Here is a 20,535-nt window from a genome sequence, read left to right as displayed (position 1 = left end):
GAACAACCTCTACTGAGATCCTCTAGATTCACACCAACATCTTACTCTGCACATGTCCTTTTTCCTTTTTCTTGAATGTTTCACCTCCCATTGTCTTCACATTTTGAAGAATTATATCTCTTCATAGCCTATTGACTAAAATGTACTCCACACTTAATTTCTGTTCAATTTTTTTTAAAAAACTGTATCACTTCCAAGAGAATCATGAAGATTCCTACTTCGCTTCATGTGCCTTCTTTTGCCTATCTCCAACAATTCCTTTGTTATGAAATATTTCTCCCCATCTCCACCCCCCACCCCCAAAACTGGGATTCCTACATTAGTTGTTAGATGCCATAATGAATTTGCATTCCCATCATTTATTTTGGTTATTTTTCTCTGGTTCTCTATGTTTCCATTTCTGTTTCTCAAAAACAAAATGCTGCCTGAGTGATGGCAGGTACATCAGGAGCAAAACAAATATTTGTTTCTCTTCTGATGTAAAGACATCAATGAAGAAAACAAACCAGAGAGGGTATTTATATAGGAGGTAATAACTGTTTTATAGAATTAGAACTCTTTAATAATAACTAATGTTTATTAGGTACTTATGGGCTGGGCACTGAGCTAAGTGCTGTGCATGGATTGTTGTATTTAATCATCTCAATAGCCCTGTGAGATACTATCATTATCCTCATTTACAGATAAGGAATCTGAGATGATAAGTAACGTGACATGTCACCTAGCACATAGTGAAGAAGCTGCGATTTAAGTCCAGGCTGTCCTACTGTAGTGTCTGTGCTTTTAATCACTATACTGTTTTCCCTCCTTGTGAGTGTCTACTACATACGAGGCATTATACTAAGTTCTATACATATATACATATATACACATACACATACATATATACACTAAGTTCTATACATATATATATATATAAAATCTCCATTGTTTAATCCTAATAACCTCCTATGATATAGTTGCCATTACCACAATTTAAAAAATATTGAAAGAGAAATTCAAGAAGCTTAAGCAACTCTCTCATCATTTAACTAGAAGCAGACTCTACCCAGGGCCCCAACATCAGAGGGCTATGACATAGCAGGCAATCGGAGATGAGACTGCTCTTGGGCCCAGGGGATTTTATGATTTGCACAGAGGAAACCTGTGGTCTCCTGAGCCCTTGGAAAAAGATCTGACTTCATTATGGCAGCTATTCAGCCCATCGCCTTCCCTGCTAAAGTCCACAAGAGGCGGGGTGTTTGTCAAAACAGACTGTGGCATTGCCACCAAATCCGAGGTGTGAATGATTTGACAGCTGAGTCATGAGAGTCATCAGCCACTGGGATCACCTGGACCACATTGAACAAAATTATTGGGAACAGGGAAGAATTAGAAGAGAAAGGTTGGCTTGCCATCCACAAGTTCTTTGGCTGGAGGATATTCTATTTGACTTCATTATTTATCTCGCAACTGCTATGGAATACTTTCAAAACTTAAACCAAATTCAGCAAATTTGCACTTTTCTGAGGGCTTAGATTCTGCAGTGAACAAGTAATTGAAAATCAAGTGTAGTCAAAACTTCCCTTGCTCAGCCCTTAAACCACCCGGTGTTGATATAGAACCATCTTGGCTTTAGTTGAGCGTAAGAAAAGTGGTGTATTTGTATTTAGTGGATTTGCATTTAGGTGCTGCACGGTGTGAAAAATACATCTCTGTAAACCTGAAAGTCACACTCAGTGCAACAAGATACTCAGTACAAAAAGCATTTAAATACCGATTCCTGCTGAGGGAATAGATAGCTTATGTCTCCATCTCATGCTCTTTTCTGGATAAAGGATCATTATCTCTCTCTCTCTCTCTCCCTCTCTCTCTCCTCCATTTCCATCTCCACCTCACTCTTTCTTTTTCTTCACAATAGTTGAACATTAGTAACTTAAATGTATACCTGTTACGTTATAAGGCCACTGGGCTTTGTAAGAGTGAAATTTAGCAAAATATACTTTATAAAGACTTTTAATGACTTTCAAAATATTCCGGCATTGGTTACAAGGAGATATGTACAGGAAATGATAAACATTTATCATGGTAATTTCTTTGGTGATGACAACACAAAATTAACACAAACGAACATGTTACATAGCTGAAGGACTTAGTGAATCATTTAAATTTGATTCATCCAACTCTTTTAGAGTACATACAAACTTTCTTAGCTCTTGTAAGAATGGAAATAGGGAGGAAGAATATAAAACTGTGTAAGATACAATGTAATATGACACAAAGGCATGAATTTAAAATTTTAAATCTGTAGTCATTTCGATCTTACCTTCCTAGGCTCATAATTTTGATTTTCTCCATCTCATGACTGGGTTCCATGGTTTATTTGTAAATTGATAGTCCAGATCATATTCAGAGAGAAATTATGTGTGAACCAAGGTGCGTTTTTTTTTTCTCTTTAAGTATTCACGTTCCTTCTGGCATTCTTCCTGATAGTTGTAGGCACTACATTAGCAAGCCTAGATTTGTTCTCCAGCCAAGAACTACATACCAAAACACAAATACCTTTGAGAATCTACATCTTGGAAATTCACCAGTACTTAATTCTGGAGTTTATAGACAGGCTATATTAGGATTTTATTTGAAGCTGAAGAATTGACTCAACAAAATTTACAGAAAGATATTTTTAAAGCCACACCTGAAATCATGTCCATATTTTCATAATGATACTGAGATTTTGTTGGTACTTCAACAACTGTTGGAATATTCTGACATTTTACCATCTGATATGTATCAAAAGATGTGACACCCATTAAATGGATTATAAGCCTCACATTTTCCTGGCTGTATAGAGTTTTTATTTTTTTATTTTTAAAGTGTCTGGCCATGGTTATTGGCATAATAAAATGGAATTTTAGGGTTTCCAACATAGAGAAAAGATAAATGTTTCACTGAATCATTGGTAAGAACTTAGCATATTGACTATTTTTTGATAATTCTGCAACAGGGACATGACAACTAGCACCTACTGTCAGAATGTGGAAGTGGAATGGTAATTCTGGGCCAGAACTGCCTTGCCATCCCTCCCCTGTGTTCAGCGTATGCCTCTTTAGTTAGAAGCCAGCACTTTCAATAGATCACGAATTAATCACGGTCATTAGTGCTCTTTACCAAGAAGACTGTGTGGATGCTCCTGTGAAATGTTCTGTTCCTCAGGATGATGAGTTAATTCATCTGGAACAACGTTAGTTCATCAAGGTTTGTGGTTTATGTGAGGATCAAATTCCTGTAATTTTGTATGCCGTCTGATTTAATGTCCACTTAGTTTAGCAGTTAGACAGCCATCAGCCACATGAATCCAATATCAAAAACTGAAGAAAAAGCCAATTCTTAAACATTTAATTCAGGCATTTATAGACTTAAGATTAAATGACTGCTTTTCTTTCTCCTGAGGAAACACATATCTAGATAATGCCAAATCTTATTAAGAAAAGCCTAAATAATATAAAACATTGTGTGTCCATATGCTCATGATAAAAACCTATGCTGTAGTAGGGCTTGTAATGGAAGAGGAGAGGAAAGGGTGGGTTGATTCTGAAATGAAACTATACACGTTCCTTTGGAAGGTTCTCCTACCATATACTCAAGTAAAATTACAGCAGTTCGCAGGCAAAGGATTCACTGGCTAGAGTTACTGATAACCTACTTTCTTTGTGAGCCTGATAGACCTTCCAGATGCTTTCAAATTCAATGAAAAGTTGAGGCTTGATTTTGTCTCTCTGTATCTATAACTATTTTTTTGATCAATAGTGAACAGTCAATTGATAGAAAACTATTTAGGAGAATTCTTTGTCTAGTTTCAGCTTTGCTGAAATAGATGCAAAGTAATATAAAGCTTTATTTCCCTCTTAGGTGTTCTTTAAGGTGGAAGGGGAAAGCAGTTTTCCTATCTTGGTTGGCACCCCCAAAACAAGAAATAGGTTTCTATACTGAAGGACTTCATACACTTTGAGAGTCTCAGAGCATTTACCATGTTGATGTTCATTGTGAAGTTCCAAGTGGGAGCTATCTTGACCTCCTCTGACCACAGAGCATATTTTCAGGGACTACCTGGTAACAAGTCAGTGGTGTGAAGCGTACTTCTTGCTGTCAGACAGCTTTGGGGTAGATGGGCAGATGACAGAAGTATCCCAAATGACCCTAAATATGATGGCTGACTAGTAAATGACTTTAATAATGAGTACCATAAGCACTTCAAGGAAGGGAGCCTGGAGGGCTGTGAACGAGCTTGATAAATAGAACTCTGACTTCTCTTCCTTGATCTATTGTTGCATCTTCTGAATGCTGTGAATATCGAAAATAAGTAGAGCCAAAGGGCCTGCGTGAACACAGTTCAAAGACCAAGAGCTTCTACTTACATTCCGAGTTGTTAACCAGAGCTAAAGATTTGCTTAAAGGGACGAATCTGAAAATGGGCCTGGAAAGAGAAGTTTGACGCCTAGTTGTAGAGGAGATTGCGTTTTGAATTAAAAGCTTTATTTTCTAGCAAATCAGGAACAACTGGAGTTTTTGTTAGTGTGGTTTTTCTTTTTTTACCTTTTGTCTCTAGGTGAAGCAAAACATTGTCTTAAGTTTGTTACTCAGGAAGACTAATTTTTGGTGATGCCACCGAATTCGGGCCTAAAACGACAAGGGTCTTCATTAGGCCAGAGCAGTGGGAAAGTGAAGGCCCTGGAGAGACAATTTAGCAGACTGACCAAACCAGCAACTGCTCACTGGGAAGGAGGAGACAGAAGGCACCCCAGGTGTTGTCCAGGGTTGGTGCCCGGGTAAAGGCCAACCCAGGTAGTTGGTATGGAAACATCAATATGGGTGGATGGGGAAGCAATAAAATGCTTCTCCTGGGACACAGCAGTGATGGAAATTTCTCTCTCTAAATTCCCTAGGAGAATTATCAGTGCATCAATTGATCCCCATGGGGGAACAGTGGTAAACAGTCCAGTTTCCTTGGATAGTAAATATAACAATGCCTCCTACATTTAGCCATCATTAATTCATCCTTGCAAGAGCAGTTCAAAGATAGTTTGGCCTATTATGAAAAGATGCTATACTCAAGATGTGAGTATGAATAAAATTTGATTCCATCCTTAAGAATCTTACAGTGACTCTTAAGAAGGACCACTGGGGATTTTAATCATGATTACTGAAAGGCATTACAGATACAACTGTAAGGTGAGGTGGAACTGGGCATCAGCCAGGAGAGAAGCACAGATGACTTGGGATAAAAGATGGAATGGTCAAACCTGGTTGGTAGGGATCAGTGGGCATAAAAAATGGGTGGCTTTGAAGGATTGGTAAGATTTTATCCAAGATAATCAAGGCAAAATAAAGTATAAGCTGAGGAACAATAATGATTAGAATTACATTTATATTAGCAATACTGATAATAATAATAGCTACTTTTAATTGATTGTACACTACGTGCCATGTATGATTCAAAGTGATTAACATACATTGCCTCATTTCATTTTCCAAAAAAATAGAATGAGCTTATACTGAATTGTGGGGCGACTGGAACACAGTGACGTTTAAGCAGGCGAGTGCGTGACAGTTGCCACGTGGGCAGATTAGTGGTGTTGAATATAAACTGGTGGGGGGCGGGTAACTGTTGGTCAGCATAGGAAGTCACTGTGATCATTCTCACTAGACATATCAAACATCCAAGCTAAGCATCCAGACTTGATAGGAATGAAAATCATGGAAGGACCTGATACATTTTTTCACCAAACACTTACTGAATACCTACTACACACCTGGTGTTATGTTAGGCCCCAGGCAATAGGGGCAAATGAGATAAACCCAATTCCTGCCTCCCCACCCCAGTACAGTCCACCAGAGGGCATTGTCAAGAATAAATTTCTGGACCTGGATGACAAATACTGGCCTAAGATTAGTCCAGCGTGTATGTGTGTGGCCCCTACTCTGGTTTTTAGGGTTCTTGGGTCTCAGTGGTATTTCACCCCCATCTCAGAATTCTCCCTCTTACTGATTGGCAGAGAACACAGTCGGGGGGACAGAGCAAACTCAGCTGCAAGCCAGACAGAGACAGACATCTTCGAGGGTAGCACAGTTTGAGAGAAAAAAACATTTTTCTTAAAATTCTTCTCTTCCATAGGTCAGGGTAAGGATTAGGGCAGGTGACATTGGAATGGGAGAAAGAGGATAGAAAAATACTTAGACCTTGCCATTCCGCAAAATATCAACCAGACTATCTTCCTCATTATGTGTGTATGTAAGTCCATTCTAACCCATTACACAAGCACAAAAACTGTGAAACTTACAGTGTTTTGACCTGTTCCCACGAACTCAAAGCTGTTCATGCTCACATTACCCAATTTATTTTCCCAACACTCTTATTAGGCTGATATTATGAAACTATCATAGAAACCAACTCAAAGGTTAAGTGACTTACCCAAAGGCACACAGCTAGGAGGGGAGACAGGAGCAGAGAAAGGTCTTCCAACTCACTTTTTCCACACGATCATGAATCTGAAATGGTGTTTCTAAAGTCTCAAGAAAGAAGCTGATCCTGGATTTATTACATAATGTGCTAAATGCTGTCTTGAAAGATTTAATTAATTTAAATTCATAAAATAATAAAAAAAATTAATTCCCAGCAGTGGGGTTTAATTCCAGACTCCTTAATTTAGTGCCATGATTCTTTGATCTAAAGTTAGGAAGAATGAAGGGATTTGGCTTTTTGAGACTAATCATAATCGAGATCCAAGTTATCTTCTATACGATAAAAAAGATAATAGTCATTTTTGCTCAGTGATCTAAAAACGATTATAATCTGAACAATCAGATTAATGTGCTATGTATTTTTGTGAATATTTATTCTCAGTTTTATGAATATTTATTTACTCATCTTTTTTTTTTTTCTTGAATGTATCTCTAAATGCATACGCATCATCATATTGCACATCTCTACTTTCGGTGGATAAGAAAGAGAAAAACAGTGGTGTTTTTGTCTCTCTTTCTCCACCAAAATTTTACTACAATATATTTTATTTAAGTTTTTATTTTATCACAGTGTTTTCATTTAAACTTGGTATAAATTTGTTGTTGTTGTTTTGCTTTAGCCACAAAATAACCACTCAGCGTAATAGCTTAGGACTGAAATACATCAAAATAGCCCAACAAAAAATATTTTAAATATGGCAGCCTTAATTGGAGTTTAGGAAATAAATCTTTGAGTATAATAATTTATTCACTAGAGCTGTTGTCTCAGCAAAGTATTTCATCTTAGTTTCCAAAGAGCTGCTAGTCATTACTAAATATATTTAAAGTCGAAGCAAAAAAAAAAAAAAATTACTTTCATCCTGGCCAAATATCCTATAAAATACTCAACTGTTAAGAAAGTCGTCTGCATTTTTTAAAAAAGATCAGATAGGTGATTATGTTTGTGTAGTTGATTAATAAAAAGGGAAGTAGGTAATGGTTCACTGGGGAAACTTTTCTATCACAGTATCTGTTATGAGGTATCCCATGCTGTAGGCACAATAACGGGGTGCTAATTCTGAACGCACACAGGGCCGTCCTACAAAGACATCGAGATTTGTAGGAAATCAACCCTCCAGCAGTCCTGGCAAGCCAGACTGACCCCAGCAAATGAAAATAATCAAAAGTAATTAGAAGCGTGCTGGACTACTCCTCGGAGAGCCGGGCGGGAGAGTAAACATGCCTGAATCCTCGAGCCACTGCAAAGGCCCATGTCTGAGCTGTTAGGTGCCCTGACCTTGTCCACATAAAGATGTGATTTATGAAGTGCAGGGCACAGCAGCAGGGCTTCTGTCTTCTCCTGGAGAACCAAATTACTGAGGTGGAGATTAACATGCTTTCAGTCGGGCCCATTTCCAGACCAAGGGAAATTTTTTATTTACATTTTTTTTTTACCTTTAATTTCCTCTTTTCCTTTTTTAAGTCTTCCCACTCCCATAGATTAAAAAAAAAAGTCCATCAAGAGAGACCAGAAATATCTCTCTTGAGCAGTGTTAATGTGTGTTGACTGTGGTCACTCAGAGCTCTGTTTGTTTGTAAACTCTTATTGCGGGCAACTGCTTTGCTGGGTCTACCCAGCCAACATCACAGAATACACCTTCAAGTTTAGGGAGCCAAGCCTGTAGAATACGGCCCTGATTAAAATAAATACATTAAAATTAAACACAATTTTACCTTTGACTCCATGGCTTTCCGATCTAGTTTCTTTTACTTAAACATGATGCATCATTACAAGGTTTACTCTACTAAGTAGAAAAAACTTGAAAGAAAAAATTGTAGGTGGTCAAGAATTTGGAGGGAAAGAAAGAGGAGAGACAAACTGGAGTTTCTGTATTGGGAGAAATATTTATATGCAGGAATCAGTGGGGAGTCTCTTGAGTCCTAAAGATACACCTATATTTTTTTCTTATCTTTGTCTCAATTAAATGGTAAGATCTTACAAAATACGATTCTAACGTGGAAAAGGAAGCATTGATTTTCTTTTTAAACACTCATCAATATCCATACAGGAAGCTAATTTAATTAGCAAGCAGTTATTGTTCAGCCAAATGTCAATTTCTCAGATTATTTCATGCTTCTTGACATGCACTGTATGCAACAGGATTTCACAGGATCTCCATGAATGAAACTGCGCTTGAGAAATGTAAAAATGCACTTGTATGTTCTTGAAAAGCTACAAAAAAAAAAAAAAAAACCCAAAAAACCAAAAACGGTGTTAAGACAAAAATGTCAGGCTTGCCGTTCAGTGTATATTTAGCCTCCTCAAGAAACCCAAAGCTGCAGAATTAAGGGAACTCTACTTAGGCTGAGGTTATAAAGTGCCTTCCTCTATAAACTAAAAACATAATGTCAGGGTGAATGGGAACATACTTTATTAACTTTATGGTATTGAAAACTGCCAGCAAGTTGTCTTGTTTTTAAATATTGTCCTCTGCAGAGTGTTACAGGGCTGTTTGTCCACAGGAAGCCTATTAAAAGTGGACAGTGCAGTCATTTCATCTGGCTTTGGCTGGACTGCTTTTCTTTCCTTTAATGATGTGCTGGAATGTACCATGCCCATAGGGTCTCCATTAGCAGAACTTTTACTTCTGGGACAACCATGAAGTTTAAGGCTTAAAAGAGGCATCAGCTTACAGTCTTGTGGGAATCACTTGAATACTGGAGCACTAACTTCTTACTGCTCTAACTAATATATTGACTTATTTTAAATAAACAGTTACACAATGAAGACAGAGCCAGTGGCCTTATTGGAAATCTTTGAGCCTGTTAAAGATTCTGCAATTTGTGCAGATGGGGGGAGGAAGGAAGGGGCCTGAGGAGGGTTTATGCCCTTTTCAGACCAGGAAGAAAACACATTAACCTCTCCCACCCCAGCCCTGCCATCAGCCAAAGGGGGATCTTTACAGCTCCCAGAAAATCTATCAACTCACACTCAAACCTCATATTTTCCAATGCCTTTTTCCTGGTAAACAACAATTAACAGAACAGGACAGAAAAAACAATCATTCCTTCTGGAAAATGTTTTTAAAATATGATTTAAAAAAAAAAAGACATTGCTGACAAATCACTCGATGTTCTGCTTTTAAGCTTTACATTTGTTGCTGTATGTTCTCCTAGTTGGTCCCCTTAATATTTAGATCATCTGTCCTGATACATGTTTGCAAATTAAAGCTGGTTTGAGATTATAGCAAAACCATTATTTTTAATAGCCCATTTCAAGGGCAGCGCTAAACACTGCAGAACACGCATGTTACTGATTACTGCTGAGCAGACAGCGGCTTTTGCAGATTAATTTGTAACTGGGAACTACTGTAAACAGATTTCACCAGAAATCCCGGGGAATAAAGGGAATTGGTGGTGGTATTTGTCTCCTTGTATTTATTTATTGTTTTAGAAACCTCCTGATGGAAAGCGAGCTAACCGGGGAGAAAACCGCCCTGCTGCAAAAACCTTTTCCTCCAGCCCTCCATCTCCTCTTCCACGTCAGTTTTGATCAGGGGAGGCAGGTCAGGGTCTTCTCCTAAAAGCTTATTATTTGAATAGCCAGAGGCTCCTTTCATGAGAAATAAGGCCCTTCTAGCTACCCTGGGATTTCAGGACCCTATTTTTAAACTTCAAGTTGTGTCAGGAAAAAGCGAGGTGATTGCTTTTACATGAAGTTATTATATAATCAAAGAGTAGAGGGGGCGTGGTGGGGAAGGAGAGGGAGAGGGAGCGGAGAGAAAGAAACATTGAGATTTGATGTTTGCCCAAGTCCTTTAGTCTTTCTCACAAGTTATTCAGTAGAGAATAAGACTGATGATGATAATATTAATAAATAATAATGATGAGGCCAAATAACCCCCTATCTCTCTAGATCAATCTTCCAAGGACTAGGGAGAAAGTGTTAACTCTTTTGGCTCTATTTGGGGAAGAGAAATTCATACGTAGAAATAGCCTTAGCTCAGGCCGGTGTCTGCGGTTCTGGACTGCGGGGTGCACTCGTCCGGACCTGAGGCTCGGGAAGGCGCGGGAAGACGCGGGATCCCGCGCCAGGCGGAGGGCAGAGCCTGGCTGCTCGCGCCCGGCGGGCGGCAGAGGGTTCACCTGGGTGGCTGGAGCCGCGGGCGCCGCCACTTAATTCGGGGCGCAACGCCATCTACCGGCGTTATGACGCACCTGCAAATACCCAGACCTTGAAAGTCGCCCCGCCTCCCCCACCCGAACCCAATATAAGGGAAAAAAACTTGGAGGCCCTTTCCACGAAATCTTAATTTAGCCAGGACCTGCCACTGATTCCATGCGACCTTTTGTTTATCCACCGACGTTTCCTCCTTTTCAGAACAGCTTTGTAAAGGGCAAGGATGTGGGGGCCAGGGGCTAGGGCTGGGGATTGGGGCGCTGAGCTCTCAGACCCCCTGATCAGGCCGCACTGTCTGAAGCAATCGGTTCCCCAGATTACTTGTATTTAATACACAATGCATCATAAAACAAATCCCTCATCCTGACAGGAAGAAAATAGAACAGCTCATAGCTTGAGCCGGTCCAATTTATGGCTAAATTAAAAAAAAAAAAAAGGCTCCTACAATGGGCAAGTTGAGGAAGGGCAGGAAATCAATGGCAGCAAACCGGGAGCTCTTAAAGGTTCTCAAGCGCCGAACTCTATGGGAATATCTGACCGGGTTTTAGGTTATTTACAAAGGATTTTTCCTGTCCTACCTACCACTGCTGTGCGATTTTCCCTCAAACAATGGCCATTATCTGAAATAACAGTTCAATGTCACAGATAACAGGCCCCCGAAACGAATTAGTCACCACCTCTTGTCATTTTCTCCCCCCCCCGACATCCCTCCTTTTTGTTACTATTTTTGTTTTTAAATCAGCATTTTGGGGAAATATAGACCTACTAGATTTACACGTCTATTTGTTCTTGGAAAAAACAAAAAGGGACTTGTACTGTCCCCGTTTGCAGATGAAGTTTAACATAAACGGGCTTTCCATCCCCTCCTTCTCCACCTCCCCTCAAGTGTCCCTTGACTCGCTTACTTTGCTTAACTTTCCATTGTTGAGCTGAGAAATTGGGTTTTGTTCATTTGTTTTTATGAATGAAGTTTTGTGATAAAAAGCGTTTATTTCCATTTAACCAAAGGATTTTGCTAAAATTTCCAAGGTTGGCTAAAGGAAATCTTTAGACCCTTTTATTCTGTCACACATTCCCTATATTCTTCCTTCCCATGTTGTTTCTGAAATGTGTTGATAAAAACTGACCATATATTAGAAAGTTAGGAATCACCGTATGGTGCTGATCCTTCCAGACAACATTCATGATGTTAAAAGTTTAAAAAAATAATCTGAGTTATCAAATTGCTTAATTACACTTTGGGGCGTTCACGATATTTTAGTTAATGTATCAGAGAATATGGCAAAAACTCACCAGACAATCGTCAACCTCTTTTAGCCCATAATACACTACTTGGGCAAGTTGTATGTAAATAATGTTTCAGGTTTTTCAATTCCTTCTTCTAAGAAAAATCCGTTTTAAAAAGTACCATACTCTTCTGCTCACCTAACTATAATAATGGAGGGAGTACATTAGAGTACGAATTTCAGTGATAATAATAAATATTTAGCAGAAAACTAGAAATGTCCATTTCAACTTTTTAGGCTACTGTTTTCTGAGAATTTCTGAACTAATTCTGTTTAGCGTGAGCCAGCGTCTCTGTACCCTAACCTCATCCTCGCCCCCTGCAGCGCCCCACCCCCAGCCTTGGTGCACACACCCTCACACCCCGAAAGCACTTCTCCACCCCATCACTCCCATCCCCCAACACACACACACACACACACACACACACACACACACACACACACACACACACACACACACACACAGAGGCACACTTACTCTTGTGCTTTCAGGACACCGAAACACAGGATATTTCCCTGGGGAAAGAAATCCTGCCTGGCGAGATCTCCCCATTGGTTGTTTACCCAGAGAAATCTACATGTTTAAGGGGGATGGCGCATCCATAATCAGTCTGTCCCTATAGGACTGGGTCTTGGCGACCTTTTTGTGACCTCTCCCTCCAGAGGAGGCTGCTGTCACTTTAAAAATTTACTGAAAGAGGAGCCCGTCTGGCTTCCGATCACTCTGGGCGGCGGGAGATAGCTCCCTTTCTCCCTCGCCCCGGGTTCTTTCTGGATGGCCGAGCAGATCCTCTTTAAAGAGACAGTCCATGAAATAGAAACCCGGCGGCTGAGCTAGGAGTTGCGAAAGGGGACGATCCCGTGAGGGTCTAGGACCGGGGAAGGAGCTGCTGAGGATCAGAAAGGGGGCTAGAGCTCCCCTCGCCTCCCCAGGCCCCCCACCTTTTCAAACTCCCTCCTCCTGCCTGTATTTTCCCCCACCCCCCCAACCCCCCCGTGGAACTGGGAGAGAGAAGTGGAAGAAGTTTTAGTGGGTTTCAGATAACTTTCATTACACATCGGGCTGATAAGAGCAAGAGAAAGTGAGAAAAGAGGGAGGTGATGTGAACCAGAAGGAATAGCTCGGAGCTCATTTAGGAAGGGGGAAAAAAGCCAAAACACACCAAACCCGGGTCACTCAGACGAGAGGAGACTTCATTTCTGGTCTTAAAAATACACTGTTGGCGGACAATAAATCTGAAACGCGTGGTCCTGGCAAGCAGATCCCAGAGACGGACAAAGTTATCAGAGACCATTCGGAAATCGAGACGCGAGGCTTTTTTTTTTTTTTTTTTCCGTAATATTTCGAAATGTGGCTCGGGATCGTATGAAAGGACTTTCGTGCAGGAAAGCTGGGGGCTGCTGATCCTTTTATTTTGTTTAATTCTTCTGTGATTGCCTTTTATTGCTGAGTTGAGGCCATAGAAATCTGAAGGTAAGAGAACTCACTTTAAAAAAAAAAAAAAGTCTTGGCGATGCGCATAGTTTGTAACTTCGGACAGTTTCCTGCCTTGGCACCTCTTCTCCGGGGCGCCCCCCGCCCCCCAGCCTTCTTTTCCTACTTGCCCGCAGTCTCGCGGAGCCCTGTGCTTATCTACGTCGCTGGGACTGGCGATTTCCTTGTTCCTCCTGTGCAACGGTGCGGTCTGGACGCGTCTCCGGGGTGGGTCGTCCGGCCTTCGGTGGGTCTCTCTGCCGGCTGTCGGCCTCCTTTCCTCGCGCTCTTCTCCTGCTTCCCCTCCCTCCGTGTGTCTGTCCGTCGGTATCAGGGACGCAGAAGGTGGGGTTGCCAAAATCTGAATTCCTGGCACCGGCCACGCGACTTTGGAGCCGCTTTCGGCCGAGTTCCACCTTGCCAAGTAATAGCTTTGCTGTCCAACATCGTGTGCTGCTTCGCGAGAAAGTCACATTCGGACCCTTTGGCGAGATTGTGGGGATTTTTTTTTTTCTTTTTGCTGTTGGTTTTTTGAAAGGGCCTTTCTCTAAAGTCCACCTAAAGGGAATTCTTTTTTTTTTTTTTTTAAGCTATCTTTGGAACTTGACAGCTTTTAAAAACACAGGAGTGTGTTAGATGAAATGACGGAAGATGTGTTGTTACTTTATTTTATTCGAGATTTCCGAGACGATTAAGACATTTGGGAGACAAATGCAGTTCTGTTAGCAAATCAAAAGCGAATAATTCACCCAGGGGGGAAAACGTTTCTGAAGAAACTTAAGCTTTTGTCTTGGGGCAAGAATATGCAGAGTAAGAAAGTTAATATGTTGGTGAAATATTTGAATAATCATGTAACATATATGTAAAAAGATATTCTTTGGAAATGAACCTGTTTTTAAATTAATTTCACTGTTGACAGTGGCAATGGCAATAATGTTAACACGGAATAAAATTACACCTAGAATTTTTATGTGCAGTATATGCAATAATTAACTCCCTGCCCCCGCAAAAAGGGAATGCTAGAAAGCTAAGGGGATAGATGATTTTTGACTTTGAAATTAACAAGTTTTCCACGTCTTTCTGCAAATATGAAATGGAACTGGTGTTGCATTTCACTGACTTCACCCTATTTCCTTCATTAAATATTTCTCTAGTGTGTCAGTAGAACTGCCTTTCTTTTTCTTTCTTCTTCTTCTTCTTCTTTTTTTTTTTTTTTTGGGTAGTCAAGAAAACAAACAACACAGATCAACCAGAAACCAAACAAGCCAAAAAACAAAACAATAATCCCAACCTTTTGCTAGTTTGAAGTGTGCACTGCTGTTGTTATTTATGTTCCTTCTGGACATCCGAGGAGGGGGGAATCTCCAGTTGCCATTTGAGTTGATCAGCATTGAGAGTTGAAGAAAACAACTTAAAGTTTGTAATTTTATAAATAAGAAATTGTTAAAATCTGTTCTTCTCACTAGAGAGGGTATTTAATGTAGACATTTTGTTGTTGTTACTGTGAAGAGGTGTCCTGGAAAAAGACTTGCTTTGTGTGTGTGTGTGTTTGTGTGTGTGTGTGTGTGTGTGTGTGTGTGTGTGTGTGTGAAGCAATTATTATCCTTATCTTCTGTTTCAGTTTTTCTTTTTAAAATTGTGGGACAACTTATTGCCCTTTAATTGTCTCATGGCCAAAGGCTTATTCATAATGCCTCTTGACTAGAGACCTCAGAGCACTGGGCTGCTTCTTGAAGTTTGTGGTGAGTTAATGACTTGAATCTGCAACTGAGTTACCTGAATTCTGTGCAAAATTGCTTTCGGTCTATCTACCCACGAGTTTAGTTTTAACTTTTATAGGTATAGATACAGCAGGGTTCTGTGGGGATTATTTAATTCATTACCTTCTGTTCTAGACTATATTGTTTAGTCTTTGATAGGAAACTTCCTCAAGTTTGCGTTAACTGATTGACATTAACATTACCAGCCTTTCTAGTTGTTCACCATCAGATCAAAAACTCTGCAGCTTTTAGTACTGATGTTTAAAACATTACTGCTGCTAGTGAGTCAGAATAGCTTCAAAGTACACAAAACCTTAAAAATGGATATTTCCCATTTCAATCTCTGTTTAATAGGCATCCTAAGTAGTGATTGCTATTTAGTGTAGGCCAAATGTAAAATCTCATGAAAAATAACAATATCCAAACATATATAATGATGGCAGTTTATTGCAACATCTTTATGTATTTTTCACTTGTTCACAAGCCAGTTTTGGTATTTTGCTTATGATACGTAAAACTGAAATATGCATTGGCATGTGTTAACCAAAACATTAGGTTGACATATTTTGCATGAGTGTTTACCGATGATTTATTTTCACTTGTTTTTCCTTAGTTTCATCAGAAACATCAATGGGACAAATCTCATTATCTTCTTCAATTAAGGGTGTGATTTAATTGTTTCATGGTAGTGCAATGCAAACTGAAAAGGAAAAACAATATTTAAAGTTTTTAATTGCATTAAAGTGCAAAAAATGTGAACATACACACTTAAAAGGGAAGACTATCTGAGCCTAAAATATTGACTTATTTAGTTTAGAAATATTATATTAATATATGCCATTCAATATTATTTTTGTAAAAATCACATTGGATAAAATTAAGGCAGTAACACTCATTCATGCATAACAAGGAAATGAGCATTTTTTGAAACCAATTAATCAGTTTTTGTAATAATTTACAATTGCTTTGTTCCTTTGAAAAAGCAGTACATTGCCACTTCCAAGATAACTTACTACTATTCCTTCTTTATTCATATGTATGCTGTCTGGACTTTTTTTCTTCTAAGGATTCAAAGGAGGAACTATACATTTGAATGAAATATTTTCAAGTAATTAACCATTCTAAATGAATGAACTGATATGGAAATTGATTGTTCTCATCTTCTTCCTTCTAGATCTTAGATGAGTTTTGCAATGTGAAGTTCTGCATAGATGCTAGTCAACCAGATGTAGGAAGCTGGCTCAAGTACATCAGGTTCGCTGGCTGTTATGATCAGCACAACCTCGTTGCATGCCAGATAAATGATCAGGTATGTTGTAAAGATTTTCTTGTCTTTCTTTGAGAGCACTAAAGTATCAGTGAAGCCTGAAGAATAAAAATAACAGTGAGCTGCAATAGACCCTTGTGGCCTGTTTGTTGATATGGGAAAAGGTAATGCCCAAATATAAGATGCAGAATAAAGTCATTTTCAGTACTACTTTCTTTCAGTACTTCTATTTTGGGGAGTTTATTCAGTTTGTGCTAGTAGACTTCATAAATGCTTTAGTTTTCTGAGTGTGATTGAATTAGTTAAAAGCTGAATACTACTTATTGTTAGCTGGTTTTTGCCTTTTTTCTTTGCCATCATAATAGAAAGATATTCATAGAAAGTATTGAGCTAGTGAAGAACACTTTGTGAATTTAAATTTATGCAGAAATGGGAAGTGATACACTTGGAAGATCATATAGATTTTATTTTAAATAGTAGGTAGATATATATGTAGGATCTGTGTGCGAACTTATCTGATTTTGCATCTGATTTGCCTAATTATAATGAGAAACACTTTTGGATCAAATGCATTTTTTGTTGTTTATGTGAAAAGTTCAAAAATATCACTGCTTGAAATTGCCTTATGGAGGCCCATGCAGTGAGGTTAACTTTAATAACAATAACCATGAAACAAGATCATGAAAATATCATGAAACATATTTTGCACTCAGTAAAGGGAGGTTATGAATCTTGTAACTTTGGATGACAGTACCTAAAATGAAGAGAAGGTCAACCTGTTAATTTTTGTTTTATAAACATCACTGGATTAGAATTTAATTATGTTATCATAATTTATTTCTTTTAACCCAATGGTGACCTAAATCAAATACGTTTCAAAGACTGTATTAAAATGGTGGCTTGGCAAATCTACTAGGAAAATCACCACCAAGAAAAAGAAAAGTTTAAATTAAGATGTTTCCAATTGAAAGCTAGTAAGTAGTACTAGCGTCATATGGTCCAAGACTATTTCAGTCGTTGCTATGAGATTATTCTTTGGCATTTTACCAGCTACCAGACAATTTTTACTGACTAAACTGTATGAGGTAGTACATTATACAATTAGGTTTAAATGAGAATCATTTAAAAATCTTCAACATATATCAAAAATAATAAACCAATCAATTGTTTTTTCTCTTTGCTGGAAGAAAACAAGAGGCGTTATTGACAAAGGAAAACATTATTAAATTAGCTATTGATTGTGTGCAGAAAATATCCCAGGTCTGTCATATGAGTTTCTGTCACCATCAACAATGCACATTTTTTGAGCACTGACTATTTGTAGATGTGGGAAATACGTAGGTGTTGTAAATGAGTGAATTGTATGTGTGATGTTTCCTAAAAAAGGAACTGGTGGACTTCAAAAGGCAGCCGTAAGATGAAATAATGTAATTATGTCATAATAATTATTTGCTATCCATATTTACTGACAATAGGAGCTGTTTCCTCAGACAGATAAAACTGTTGTAGGATCAGTGAAAAGATGGTTTAAGAATAGGACTTGTGGCCAATCCTTTTTTCATTTAATATTTATGCATCTGATACTTTATAATAAATATACTTTTGTCCTTGGGAATCATGATTGCATTAAAAAGGGAAACTATTTTGCTGCTTCTAAGTATGAATCAATTGCTTATTACAGTAGGCATCTATAATTTTCACATAGTTATTTTTGAGGCACACGTTGTGAAAAGCGTTGCTTTTGAAAGAATGCTAGCCTCACATCTCAATGAATAGCATGTTTACCTATGTCAACTGAAGAATGAGGGAAAATAGTTAATCAAGAAAAACATAAAAGGCCAATATTAGACATAAACTATTATTTCTGTAACTTCTCACTTTAAATTTATGCATTATGTTGGCAGAAATCTAAAATTGTAACAGAGTTCATATCAAATAACGTAATTGTGAAATTGACATTACATGGTTAAGTAAGTTCACGCATAAACAACGAGAGAGGAAAGTCAGAGGCAAAAGTCAGATTTGTGTGATAGGCATGTATGCATACAGTCACACTTAACCCAGCTGACATGACAAAAGAGAACAGACACCCAAACGGTGTATGCATATATTATAAACATATTCATCTATAAGCAGGTTTGTACATTTCTAAAAACCAGTTAAGACTAGCAATTCCAGGCAGCTTTGAAAGGTGAATGTTGGACTAGGTACAGTGATAAAAGAGCTGACTAAAGAGCTTCTCTAGGTCTATTTTTCCACCCTCTTTTCCATGAGGAATAGGAGTTGCCAAATGGTGAATGAGCACAGCTCATCACCTGATGAAGGCTCCCACTGTGTGAGATATTATTTAATATCCAGATACAAGGAGAGACCCTGGATCAGGAGTAATTCTTAAACATTAACAGCGTCCACTCACCTGCACAACACAAAAGCAAACGAAGCACTTTACAAGGAACTGTAAAAAGTGTTTCTTTTTGCTCTGATTCTTAGATAGAGCTCAAGTTTATAAAATGAATTCTAAATCAGTCCTGGACTATGAAAGGGAAGAATTTTAGAGGAATCTTTCAATTGCAAACTAGTCGTTATAATAATTAGGACATCTCACAAAGAAGGAAAAAGATGACCAAAAACAAAAAAGAGGGTCTAAATTATAGTTTTAGTTTTGCAAAGATACATATTTTTCAAAATTCAAATATTAAAGATCAAGTTTAGTCAATTTGGATCAGTATTCTAATGATGTGAAGGAGTTCTATAAAAGAGAATAAATGTGTCTGCTAAAGATGATAATACAGTTTGGTAACAGTGAGACAGTCAAAACACGTATACAGGATAAAACTCATCTGATTTGTTGGGAGGTGAATAACTACTTAGAAACAGCAAGGGTTTTGATTTTCAGTTAAAGTGGATAAAGGATGTAATCTATTTTGTATCATAAAAACAAAGGCTAATCAATTAACATTTTCCTAATGCCTCTCTATAAGCATTTTATTTGAGGGGATTTTCCTGAGCTTAAATCTTCCAGTAGATTTCTCTGAGCTATTTTATTGCAGATTTTTTTTTTTTTTCCTGGCCAGAGTGAGCTTTGTGGCAGCTTTCTTTCTTGACAATATTGCCTGGAAGACTCGGGTTTATTGTTTTTAGATGTCTTTTCCATTTCATGTTTTCAAAATTATTACAGTGATTTTTCTGGAGATAGAAATACTTAAAAGACTGGCATCCCTGCTAAACCATAATTTCTAAGTAGCTGCAGCTTCTGACTGATATCCTTGTTCCCTCCTGAAAGTATTGTATTAACCATAGTAATTTATCTTTGTAAAAGAAGGCCGCACCAAAGACACTAGTAAATTAAGACCACAGTCACACTCAAGTCCTAAAATAGTGGATCCATTAAAAACACCCAAGGCTCTTTACCCTTGACGTCCTAATTATTTTTTCCCCTTCCTCCTTGAACTTTCTGTACAGTGTTACATGACACAGTTTTTAGCTGGAAATTTTTATGGAGACAGACAATGCTTCAGTATTTGTACATTTTAACAGCCTAAAGTTGTCCCACTTGAGGATCAAGAACTGGTGCTGAGAGGTAGATCAGGGCAGGAGCAAAAGCAGAGAGTTGGATGATGAAACTTCTTTCCAGAATAGGTCCTCAAGAGGACCAGATATGCAGAGGAAGCGTGAAAACGGTTTATTAACTCTTCAGAGGTTGCAGTTACCTCTGGAAGCACCCATGTGTTTAATGTCAAGGAGGCCAAACATCTAGATGATTTACTGACTTGTTTTTTTTTTTTTTTTAATTTGGATATTTTGATGTCCTTTCCTTTGACGTCTTGTAGATATCTTACTTTTACAAACCATTTCAATGAGTGAATGGATGGAGCAGTTGCTTTAGGTTTGGTCTCACCCTGCTCCTACCGTTCCCTCCATCCTTTGATAAGTTTCCTCATACTGTCACATTGCTGTACACTCCATCTAGGTCAAAGGCAGGAGGACCCACAGACCCCCTAGGTACCTCAAATCGGGCCAGTTTTTATCTATGATATGTTCACAAGTTGTGTGTGTACAAAATAGCTCTCTGGACACAAGTCTTCCTCTAA

At 38.5% G+C, this 20,535-nt stretch overlaps 1 protein-coding gene and 1 long non-coding RNA gene across 11 annotated transcripts in view; one reads left to right on the top strand and one right to left on the bottom strand.

Moving 5' to 3' along the window:
* Nucleotides 1-12,502, bottom strand: part of LOC116152763 (uncharacterized) — a 29,360-nt gene extending 16,858 nt beyond the window's left edge. Inside the window, exon 1 of the long non-coding RNA XR_004136454.2 lies at nt 12,422-12,502. This is a non-coding gene — a long non-coding RNA (uncharacterized LOC116152763). The remainder of the gene's footprint in view (nt 1-12,421) is intronic.
* The window catches only part of MECOM (MDS1 and EVI1 complex locus), a 528,509-nt gene that overhangs the window by 453,639 nt on the left and 54,335 nt on the right, over nt 1-20,535 (top strand). For 8 of the 10 annotated variants that reach the window (XM_010976323.3, XM_010976321.3, XM_031450805.2 and 5 more), the window contains exon 3: nt 16,352-16,486. In XM_010976323.3, coding sequence (XP_010974625.3) covers nt 16,352-16,486 — 135 coding nt within the window. Of the gene's footprint in view, nt 1-13,554; nt 13,665-16,351; nt 16,487-20,535 lie in introns of those variants that run through there. The other 2 variants (XM_010976322.3, XM_031450853.2) reach the window with 2 other exon arrangements.

Source organism: Camelus dromedarius, chromosome 2 (assembly GCF_036321535.1).
Source record: "Camelus dromedarius isolate mCamDro1 chromosome 2, mCamDro1.pat, whole genome shotgun sequence".
Lineage (NCBI taxonomy): Eukaryota > Metazoa > Chordata > Mammalia > Artiodactyla > Camelidae > Camelus > Camelus dromedarius.
The sequence above is the reverse complement of the archived record's forward strand: the minus strand, read 5'-3'. Positions and strand labels throughout refer to the sequence as shown.